This window comes from Sebastes umbrosus, chromosome 19 (genome assembly GCF_015220745.1).
Source record: "Sebastes umbrosus isolate fSebUmb1 chromosome 19, fSebUmb1.pri, whole genome shotgun sequence".
Taxonomy (NCBI): Eukaryota; Metazoa; Chordata; class Actinopteri; order Perciformes; family Sebastidae; genus Sebastes; species Sebastes umbrosus.
Window position 1 is genome coordinate 16,121,276 of NC_051287.1, and position 12,085 is coordinate 16,133,360.

General features: G+C 40.1%; 1 protein-coding gene across 2 annotated transcripts in view; it reads right to left on the reverse strand.

Moving 5' to 3' along the window:
* The window catches only part of LOC119478599 (chondroitin sulfate proteoglycan 4-like), a 36,346-nt gene that overhangs the window by 18,236 nt on the left and 6,025 nt on the right, over positions 1 to 12,085 (reverse strand). Inside the window, exon 1 of one of the 2 annotated variants that reach the window (XM_037753432.1) lies at positions 1,065 to 1,293. The exons of the other annotated variant lie outside the window; for it this stretch is intronic. Within the exon in view, the coding sequence (XP_037609360.1) occupies positions 1,065 to 1,128 (64 nt within the window). The 5' untranslated portion in view covers positions 1,129 to 1,293. Of the gene's footprint in view, positions 1 to 1,064; positions 1,294 to 12,085 lie in introns of those variants that run through there. 2 annotated transcript variants of the gene reach the window in all.

A 12,085-nucleotide genomic window follows, 5' to 3' on the forward strand; every position in this document is an offset into this window, starting at 1 on the left:
ATGCCGCTCTGCATAAAGCCTATAAGCTTGCTGTCAGTATAACCCATACCTGTCCATCTATCTCTAATCTGCCTCTATGATACCACTGAATATTGGATTATTAGTAATCTCCCTGCAGTCACAGGCACACCTCGAATGTGAATGCAATGTCTTTAATGCGCTGTCATGCGCAGGTGTAAGGATAGAGACATTATCTGACGCCATGCCCGAAGGCCCTGAAATGTTACTCCTGCACATGCAGCAACTTGTGTTAGGAAGTGTTGATATTTCAGTGGCAATTATTTAGATTCGATCGGATGTGTCGACTGGGAAGTTGTCCATTTTAAGAGTTGATACAGCTCTGAAACGGCTTTTCAAAACTAAGTGAAGTATTGAATGAACTCCACTTAGAAACTCATTTTAACACTCCAAATACTGATTTTGCTTGGTGCAATGAAATGCTTTTTAGGGAAGTGCAAGGAACAACTTGTTAATAATGACACTGTTTTATTGCACTTGTTTAAGAAAGTTACATCACTAGAGGAAAACTATCCTCTCAACTAAACGTTGAACTGTCTAGGGAGGCATTTGGTGAGCAGCGTGACATCAGATCAGGTACCCATGTCCTTAAATAATATAATCCAGTATCCAGCAGCATATTGCCATATGTCTGCAGACAATATTAGACTGGATTAAACAATAAGCTGCCAACTGTCACAGACACGTTTTAACATAATCTAAGGTTGTACAAAAAACAATACTGCATTTACAGCATTACCATTATCTCCAGTGTCCATTCATTAAAGGGGGACGGGATTCACTTCAGGACAACAACCACAGCTTCTGTGTTAACTTTAATGAATGAACCATAAAAGAACTATAGTTGTACATCCTTCTATAAAGTAAACCAGTGCTATTATAACAATGCAACACATCATTCAACTGTTATCATAGAGAAAAAGTCAAATTGCATGTATGTACCTGTATGCATATGATGATTCTAATAAGTTTTTAAGTAGAAGTTTAATTGTTCTCAGTTAACTTTTGCATTTCAGTTAGGAGGAACAGTGATTTTGTCTCCTTACCTCCATAAACGTGTCCCGCGGAAATCAGCAGGAGCAGAAACAGATCAGCCACAAGACTCCCCATTGTTGCTCAGGCCTTTGTAATCTAACTTGCATTTAGTTAAGAGCAACATCTGGCTGCTTGATTGTGCCGCCCATTGTCTTTACGGCACAGTGCCGGCCCTGCATGACAACTTCCAGACAGCCTCTACACTTGCTTTGCTGGCTTTGGCTTACAGCATTAACAAAAAAAAATGTACCTGTGCCTGTGAGCAAAGCACAGCGAGGTGGAGCTCCACCCTCTGATCCTCCCCCCCCCTGGCTGTTGTAGTGCTGAACATGAACACGAGAGGGAAGTGTCACAACATATAATGGAGACAGAGAGGTGCTTTATTGAAAGCACAGCAGATTGTGTATTTCTGTTCATGGGGAAACTGACCTCAAGTCTTGTTAGACTTCTGAAGATACAGATGAGACTTTGAGAAATTAAGTATGGCAGTATATTCTGAATGGAAACCATCCTTAGTTTAACCCATGGCAACTTTTCTTACTCTGTCTTGTGATGAGAAATTCAGGGAAAATCAGCTACCGTCACACGTAAACACCAAAATGAGCAGCATTGACAGAGGACCAGTGTTCAGTATGTTACCAGTGATGACGTTTTTTAACAAGGGACCTTGCGATTACATGGTACGTGACTTATACCACTGGTCACGGTGACGCTCAAAGAAAGCGTTCTTCTGATGTCGGTTACTTATAGTTTGGCAGGTCAAAAGGCTAATGTGGCCTCCTGGCTGCAACAGAACAACTACTCCCTGCAAACCAAGTGTTCTGCAATTTACTGATGCTCCAATGCTTTTTATTATTATTTAGAAAGATTTATCACAGATCACCCTTTATGAGGGGAAAGAGGTTCAAAGCAAATATATAGAAAATCCTCCCGATTGGGCCATAACAAGGGAACTGTCGACCTCTCTGTAATCATATTCCCTCTAAACTTAGTTGAGAATAGTACTCAAAGTGTAACTTAACACTAGATTCACTTCTTTAGATCATAGATTTAAACTGTTCATGTAGTTAATTACTTTATAATGATTTTGGTCCACAGCTACAACAGTTATTTGACTTTTTCCAGACAATATTGAGTAAAACTGCCCTCTGGACGAATAAATAAATAAAAATTAATAATCTAACATAGCCCTGTTATATGAGAGACCTGTCCAGGGTGTACCCCAGCTCTCTATGACATAACAATGGATATGTGGATATAGATAATCTGTGATGTTGTATTGTATAAGCAGTGTTTGACTTTTCTCTCACAGTAATTTCAGCGTCTCCTTCTTTTTTTCCTCCTCTATCCTGTCCATCGCCCCCCCAACCACTTATCCACACTTATCCCAAACAGTAAATCCAAATTCGCAACAAAATCTGACATTTTGAAACAATAGATGACTAATTGGCACAGTGATACTATTGTAATGCCGTCACAGCTGTGTGTTTGTTGAGTGTTTTACAACGGGTTTGAACTGCGGCTCAGCCAATCATAATCAAGGACCGGAACTATCCGTTTTATAAATAGCATTTTCCAATGTTGAACTATAAGTCTTCCACTCACTGACATTTCCTTTCGCCAAAAGTCTGACATTTTCAAACTCAACACTTAGTGGCTTTAATCGTAAATTCAGCTGCTTAAAGACAAAGTACAATTAGGGATTTTAAATTTTTCTTGAAACAGTACAAGTACCACCTCAAAAAGCTACTCAGTTAAAGTGAAGGCATCGTCTGTAATCAGTTACTTTCCACCCCGGTGAAACACCCACTGTATTGAAAGTGATTGACCTGCAGAGAGGGATAGAAGAGAAAGAAAAACAGAGGGAAAAAAAACATAGATGTGAAGAATGGGAAGGAGTGTGCAAAATTGCTAAAACAGAAAAGAGAGAGAGAGAGAGAGGGGAAGTAAAAAGGGAACGAGAGGTTAAAGGAGGGAAATGGCCTGTGGCTGATTGAGGTAAAGTGGAAGTTTGGGTGTGATTGTTCAAACTGCAGGACACACTCCATAGTCTGTATCCTGAACCCCTCCCACCCTCTAACCTACCACCTCTACACACACACATACACACACACACACACACACACACACACGCACACTTTGAAATGTGCTGTACCGCTGCAGCTTGAGAGAGTTTGGTCCATTAAAATGTTGAAAGAACACATAAGGGCTTTTATTCGGCTGCTGATTCAGACTCCGCTTGGCTCCTCGCACATGAGAGGAGTTCTGGGTTTAGGTTTAGTTCCCAGGGTGTTGAATAATAGACTCTGCCGCCTGGTTTCTTAGACGGTGGGGTCACACCCAAAATGGGTCACAGTTCAGCCGGTGACGGGCCCTCTCCTGACGAGAGAGGTGGTGTGTTTTAATGAGCCTGGATCCCACGCTGAGAGGATTAGTGTCTTTTGGGGCTGGAAAAAGTATTTTAAGTGAAAACTCTCAAGCTAAACTAGTAGACAACTGAATGTTTACATTGAGCTCTAATTTATACAGTTCATCTTTTCTGGGCATTTGCAGGGGAACTTCCGATGCTACAGTAAATGCAAATTAATTTTCTTCTCTACTAATAAATACAAATTGATCACATATAGATGCAAGGTTGTGGGTGAAGTGTTTTTGTTAACAACATTTAAGAACTTTGGAAAAAAAAAAGGTTATCATAATTCAGGCTGTTCTCATACACCGTTTGTAGATATACCTAGAAAGAGTAATGCGCTGTAATTTGTATATATCCCACGAAATCAACTTGTATGTAATCCACGTGATCGTGAACAAAGAAGTATAAAGAGCGACAAACGCCGCATAGGGAGGAGGTCAGGGTGGATGGGTGGGTCAAAAAAACACCAGACTTTTGCCCAGGAGACAGCTGTTCGTACCACATGTGAGTCAGGTAACTTCCGCACTTACGTTACGCCACTTCCACAATCTTTTCCTAAACTTAACCAAGTAGTTTCCTGTGAAGACAGAAGTTTATTTTGAAAAGACTGTATGCATGTAACGAGTGTAAATTGACACATGTTGCTGGAAATGAGGAATAACTTTTCGTAAGATATCGTATGAACTGTTGGGTGAGGATTAGTTTCATCATTGAACCTGTTTAATCATACCTATGTTTAAGTTATTCCACAAATGATTTTAGATATTGCAGAGCTACTTCTTGGTTCCACTTTGAATAAACCATAGCTGTTCGTGCATGCGGTTTTATAGAGAAAATATGAAACATATTTCGGGCCCAGTTGGTTCTCGCTGTCTCACTTGTCATGTTGCTTTCCCTCCTGGACGCTGTTGTAAAGCTGTGACTAACGGCGTCGCTGCCCAGAATTCAGCGACAAATAGGTAAAATGTCACAGTAACCGATGACGGCCAAAACTACAACGCAGAGATTGTTCAATATATTTATAATGCATTTTAATCAGCAAATGAAAGATAAATCAATCATTAAACATTTCAACTTGCACCTGTAGGGTTACAAGCTGTGCGTGTGGGTGTTTTTTCTGTACACAAAATGCACTTTGAAAGCGTTGACGACATCTAACTGAATCAAAGTGTTTGCTCCTTTGAGATGTTCGCTGTCCTTTGAATTTCTTCCTCTACTAAACACACTAACTAAAGCTATGAAACTGGTATAATACGAGGTAGAGAACAGGAACCACCTGGCTGAGGGTTAAGGCAAACAGTGTAGACCAGGAAGAGATGGAGGATTGGGACCGATTTAACTCCAGCAGCAGCAGCTAAAACAACAAAAAACACACACCACACAGCTGGATGGACAAAACCTAAAAGGTCCTTGCTTCTTAACCTGTCACAAACACTTTGCTGTGTGTACAACTTGACATGTAGAGAAAAGAAAGAAAGCAAAACCTGCTTCCCTCTCGGACAAGAAATGAAAATAATCTTCCTTCCTTCCTTCCTCACCTTTGTATCCTACATAATGTTGTTGACATATTTGTTCATGCTTGCACATGTGTCAGTTTTTCACGAGGAGTTTGATACGGATCTATTGATTTCTTTGAGTTGCTAAACAAGCACTAAAAAAAGAAAAAACACATTATCCACCTGTGCAGCCCAGATGAATGAGTCATCGTGTTTTGATACCGGAGTAAAAATAAAGTTAATGGAAGGAGGCTTAAAACCCTGTGTGGGCTCCGGTATAAACCTTGGCCCGAGCCTGTAGTCCATTTCCAGTATAAATGCAGTAATTGAGTGACACATCCATTTTCTATTTATGAGGCTGGTTGCATAAGAGGGAGAGAGAGAGAGAAAAAGGGCTGTGGAGAAAGGCCAGAGTCTCAGAGAGATGCAATTCAGAAAGAGGTTGTCAGAGAGAGGTTTTTTTATATATAAACATTAAACCAGAAAGGACACACATAATTAACAAGCTGCTGTTTTTCTTTTGCTCTTTTGCATTTTTAGCATTTAGCTTAAATATCATGACATTTTGAAGAAAACTCAACAGAAGGAGCAGCTCAGGACATTTGATCCCGTCTAGTGGGGGGAGTGCATGTTTGTGTGTTTGTGAGGGAGGCCACAGCTTGGTCAGCCATTCATTAAGTGTACTCTCTCCATCCCTGGCAACAAGTCGTAAGACACACCATGCTACTAACAGTCGGTGTGTTGTTCTCGGTGTGTGTGTGTGTGTGTATCCCATCTCCAGAGGCACCTCTTCAAATGTTTCGGGGGGAACTTTTCAGATATTTGATATTTCTCTCCTAAAAAAACATGCAACGCGATGCTGGGACCAGCTGCCACCTTTGCTTGGGGACACCTTAGAGTCTTTGTTTGTGTGTGTTTCTGCGTTTGTGTGTGTGTGTGCGTGTGTGTGTGTGTGTGTGTGTGTGTGTGTGCCCACATGCGAAAGTGATTGAGGTGTGAGTCACTTTGAGTCATTGCTACTTTATTTAGCTCGCTTGTTGAAAGCTTGTTGAAATGAGAAGAGAAGACAAAATAAGACACCAGAAGAGGAGAGGTGATAATGATCACAGAGACGTGATAAGAAAACATGAGATTAGAAGTAGTTCAGATTAAATCATTAACCAAAGAAAAGACAAGAAAGACAAAAAGCAGTAATGCTATAGCTAAGTATCTTGTGTCCAAACAGAAAACAGACCAACTCCCCATCCTCTCCTATTTGCCAATCTCAGATTCAGTCTAGTTTTAGATCTAATCTTGTCTGTTTGCAGGTGTTGCAGTTTCTCACACTTTGGAAAACAACACTAAGCCTACAGCCGTCCTGGCAGCTCTGTGAAGCTGTACTTAGCTGAACTAAGTGCTAACATCAGCATGGTATCATACCCACAGTCACAATGTTAACATGCTGATGTTTAGCAATGGTTTGCCATGTTCACTAGTGTAGTGTGTTAAGCATGATCATATTGGTAATCAGCACTAAGCACAAACTACAGCTGAGGCTGATGAGAATGGCATTAATTAAGTATTGGATTTTTAAAAAAAAAATGTTACCTTATGATGATGAAACTTGAGGGATCTCCAAATTTATTACAGATCCCCCCCGACATAGGCCAGAGATCTGACTACCAAAAGACCATGAGAGAAGTAAAGTATTAGGATAAATATCCTCTGTGAGGACAACAAATCTTTTTCAGAAAACATTTTGACTTTCCATTGCCTTTTCATTTTCATTGACGTGCCATGACATGTCAAAATGTCTACTATATAAAAAAGGGTATCTTTAAGATAATTAAATGTTTTCTTCATTATTAGTGCACTGTATTGATGTACACCATAGACTGTATATAAAGACGGACGACATGACATCTCCTCAAAAGTGAAGCCAAAACATCTCGATCGCCCCCTGTTGGCTGGCTGCAGTATAGGTCATAAATCCCGCCTCCTTCAATGTTAGCGGATGGAACATGGGCCAAAGTCAAAGTACACGTCAAATACATTTTTCCCAAAGATGGTTTCTGTCATTTTAAGTAGTTCTTATTATGCTGATGTATGTTCAAGTGTTCATTTTCCTGATAAGTTTGGTTTTAAATAGGTATTTGATTCTATAAAAAGGGGTTGAGACTTCATGATTGACAGCTGCTGGAGGCTTGGGAATTGTACCAGAGAGGGGATGTAACTTTAACTTTCCATAACCGTCACGAGTCTGTGTAATAGAACGTGTCAATCTGATCATAAGATATTGTGGTTAGTTGTTGTGTCTTTCTAGCCAAACAGTTATTGTGGTGCAGCTATGTGGCTCAGCTAACAAGCTGTGGCCGTGCTCGGCTCGTGATTGGCTCGGGCGGGTGTGTGGGCGGGACATCGATACCACAGCTCCAGCCCCGCGATCACTACTGAGCAGACTCTGGCTCCAAATGACGTCAAAATCTCAAGATGGCAGCTCCTGTATCCGGGACATTTTGGCTTCACTTTTGTACAGTGGGAGGAAGTGGAGACGTGTCATCTATCTATATATACAGTCTATGATGCGCACTGATACACATGCAAAATAATAGTTTTGACATTCAAATTTGGAAGACTTTAAAGTATGCAAACCTAAAGATAAAGTGAATTCAAATTTTTTTTTTTTTTTACAAAATCCATTGGCTCAAATCCCAACTGTCGTCTTACAATAACTTTCATTTTCCTCTCCTCCTTACCAACCTATAAAACAAGAATTGTTCTGAGAAAACAAAGACGGGCAACATCTGCAAGATCAGCACTCACAGTGATGAGAGACGGGAAGGGAAAGTGCAGAGAAGGAAGGATGGGAAGGGATGAGAGGAAACGACCTGTGGGTTGTCTCACGGTGTTTTAGTTTTTGTTTTTTTCCAAAACGGAAAGAAAGTTAAAGAAATGGAAGAAGCCTGCTTTCTTTTTCGCAATGTTCAGCTCTATAAACACACATGTGAGAGTTGTGATTGTCTTCCAAAACCGTTCCAAAACAAGTGCGTGAGGAAATCACATGTCTGAATTCAATTTTTCCGAGTACCTAACACTTTGAACACACGCACTTGAACAAGCTTACAAGCATATGGACACACTTTCAAATACAAATACGTGCAGATATTTTGCTCTCTCGTACACACACACGTACACTGCTCCCCTGACACAATATCACGCTTTCAGCTGAGGATTGTTTTGCTCTCATATCAACTCTTCCTCTCCATCACTGTGACAAAGGTCAGTCCCCCCTAAACACAATGGCTGCCAGCAGCTGGTAGCCTGACTCACTGCCAAGCCATTTGACCCGGCAGGTTATCAGACATTTAACATCATTAAAGACTTCTAAGCAAAACATAAGCTGAGTCACTGCTTCTGTCTTAGTCATAACAACAAGCGTTGGAACTGTGACAGAGATATGATAGACAGGGTTCATCTCGTCACTCGCTAAATCTGGACTTCGAGATGCTCGTTGCACGCATTTACGTGTGTACAGCACACCATCCATACATGTGATCAATGACACGCACAGGACACAGAGGTTTAACAGTGCAACATGCTGCCACAACTTTGAGGGTTTGGTTGGTTTTCAAACATTTCAAACCTTCCTGTGTTCTCGCTAGTGGGGCCCTTACAAACAGGCTTTGTTTGTGAGTTTAAAAACAGGAAATGCGTTACACGTCATGTGCTGTACCCAAAGCTAATATCTGGTTTCTCGCTGTGATCTTTTTCCAGGCAACGTCTAACTGGATTATCTATGGTGATACAACTTCTCACCGTACGATTCCCCCAGGAAATAAGAAATGAAAAACAGCATGAGGCCAAAATCATGATTATAATATTTTATTATGTGCTGAGACAAAGTTCAAAAGGACACAACGTGTCAGCTCAATAAATAAATCAAATTGCTGACAGATAAATAAAAATGAGTGCTGCAGTTTCTGTTGCACAATAAATGCTTAACAGTTCTTTCGATATGCTGATAAATTATTACATATGTCCTTTTACACCTACAGTATAACTAGAGTGACAAAGATCTTGACTACACATTGATTCAGACAAACTCCACCCCCCGTAGAGTCTCTAAACCTGGATTTCAGAGATTCCTTCGTCCCCAACTAAACCAGTAATACAACTCCAGACTGTCTTGTCTTTGAAAAAGACAACAGTGAGCCTGGGAAGACGGGCTGACTGAGGGATATATGAAAGAGCCAATTGTAAGGTTGAACTAATTAGGAGGCCACGATCGAGACCCACAGACAAAAACTGGGGTCAGAGGGTCAAACTACAACCTGCTCATTAAGTGAGTTAGATATGAATCGGCTATTGTTGTCTTCCAAACGGTCTAATTCTTATAATTGAGTTTTACTCTAATACAGAGATCATTCACGACATGAACTTATTCACAGGAAGCATCAGAAGTTATCATGTGAATTGTCCTTCTTTCTCATTACCTCTCTTCCACTGTTTACTGGAAGTTACTGCAAATCGTGCTGTGGTCTGATTATAGATGTTGTGAAGCCTATTACAGTAAAGCATTACTGCTTATTGATGAACACAGTCATAAGTTTGTGAGATAATCTCTTGTGAATTGCGTGAAGACAATTTCTTTTATCACAAAAGGATTATGGAACAAAAACAGCTGCATGCACAATACTTTCTCTTGTCTCATAGCTGATGGTTAGCTGTATTTAGCTATTTTTTTCCCCCTAAAGAGGCAGAAAATCTTCAAAATGTAGCTTTTGGTTCTGGTTTGGTCAACCAAATTGTGAGAAAAAATATTTGGTGTTGGTGTTTGGATGGTAGATGTTTGACTTCTTGAAGCCACTCATTTAATTTGTGTTTTCCCACTGGGCAGTGTACATTTAGCTGAGGTCATAAGCAAATAGCATCTACTGTAGAGCTGCCTACAGTTTTATATGGGGGATGTTTTGAGCGTTATTGGGACCAACCATACAACCATCAACCAACCACACCATGGCTGACCAAAACTATGAGCTAAAATTGTCTCAAAGCTAGGCGATGCAGACTGTAGAGTTGATTCTCAGTGGCATCTGTAGTACCAGTAACTCTTTCACACTACAGGGAGTTGGTTCCATCACTGTTTCTGGTCCCGACTCCACCATTCTTACTGGGGATTGAATTTCTCTTCATTTTCATAAACAGAGCTCTCATTTCCAACAAGTCGTCCAAATTAAACCACAAAATACGAGCGTTTTCTGATCTGACGCCCCCATCTGCAGGATGACATTTGTTCCTGCCATCCATAACGGTTACAAACCATCGTTGAAAAATAAATATGTTTTATGATGTGACAAGGCTATGGGCAAGGTTTGGTCAGGTTTAAGCACAAAAACAACTTGGTTAGGGTTAGGGAAACCACGTGGTTTGGGTTAAAATGCCTACTTCATTAAGGGTTCATTGTCATAGTTACCATAATAACACTTTGTCATGGTCATGGTTTTAAAAAAACATTGACTTTTGGTTGGAAACAGGAAATAAAAAGCAGTCTCCTAGGCTAAAATCAGACATTTTGTTGACCCATCCGTCCATTTGGGATGTTCCTAACAACTAATTTCCCTGATGTTTAAACAGAAGTTTAAACTTAGACTAGTCGACTAGTCTAAAAGTAAGAAAACATTCAGAAAACGTTCAAAATTGAGCACAACTTAATCTATATGGTTAAACTTTGCCCAGTTAGTAATGCGCCCCATGAACACGGTGTGTGGTGTAATATTTGATAAAACACCAGCGGGGACTGAGGGCTAAGAAGAGTCACGGTTTGGCATCACTTATTCCAGTATCTTATACCCTTTTCCCACCAAAATTAGCACGTATATGCAGGTTTTTTAAACACTCTCACTAAAAATAGGTTAAAATAGGCTACGAAAGACAGGTTTTGATGAGTTATATTTTGTTTCTGTCAAGTTTGAATGAAGTGTGTTTCAATAATCAGCATGGTAAAATTACTGTTGTCTGACTGGAGTCTGGTGGCTTTGAGGAGAGCATATTAATTGTATGTTTTGTACGTTAATAAATTATATTAATTGTCCAAATCTCTGTTGATTTAATTTATTATATATACACTTCAAAGCGCGACAAAAAGGGACAAAAGTTAGCGTGTCCTCCCGGCTGTCATGTTTCCATCACTGCAGATTGGAGTGGAGTAGATAAATACCCGTGACTTCTTTGCTCCCGTCATAATTACTTTAGCCGTTAGAGGGCTTAATGAAATATATGTTGTTTTGGGGTAACTTGATTAAACGACTGGTTCAGTCCTTTTTTCTTGAGAGGACAGTCTCCTCATTTCCTTGCATTTTAAAACATCTTATTTTGCAAAATAATAAATATGAGTTTGCTTCACCTCTGAAAAACCTCGTGGAAATTACCATATATTCAGTTATTCCTGGATTCATTGCTCTCTCTCTCGCTCTATTGCTACAGGAATGAATCACTCCCATGAGAGGAGCTGGAGTGGCACTTCACTCTAAAAACAAGCAAACTCTCCCCTCCCTTTTGGTGCTGAAGAACGGTCGGTGGCCAGGATTCAGGTCACAAATCTCTGATATATGAAAACATCCCTTGTTGCTGATTGTTACAATTGACAACGAAAAGATAACAAGATGGCTTGAGCTGCAAAAAATAGATTAAGGTGCTTTTATTTACAAAAATAGTGGAAAAAAAACTAAAACTCTGACCTTCAAAAATGATATATGCAATTCGCAACAGACAGTGTTTTTTTAGTCACCTGTCTGGTTTACAGCCAACCGCAGACTGTCTCGCTTTGCCTTGATAGGCAACCAACCGTTTTACCCAATCTGCAATTTTACTGCCAGTTCCTACTGGAGATACAAGACGTTATAGGAATCACCATTTCCCATTCAAATAGCTTAAATAAACCCCAAAACTTTGAAACAATTTCATCAATAAGGTAACGTAACCTATGATCCAGTTAAACGTGGTATCTTGCACCATCAGTACACATGCGTGGGACTGATGTAGCCTCTATAAGAAAGCACTATGCATTGGCTCTGTTTCAGACCATGGGACTGCAAAGCAGAGGAACATCAGATTCATGTCATGTGAAAATCACTAAATCCAACTG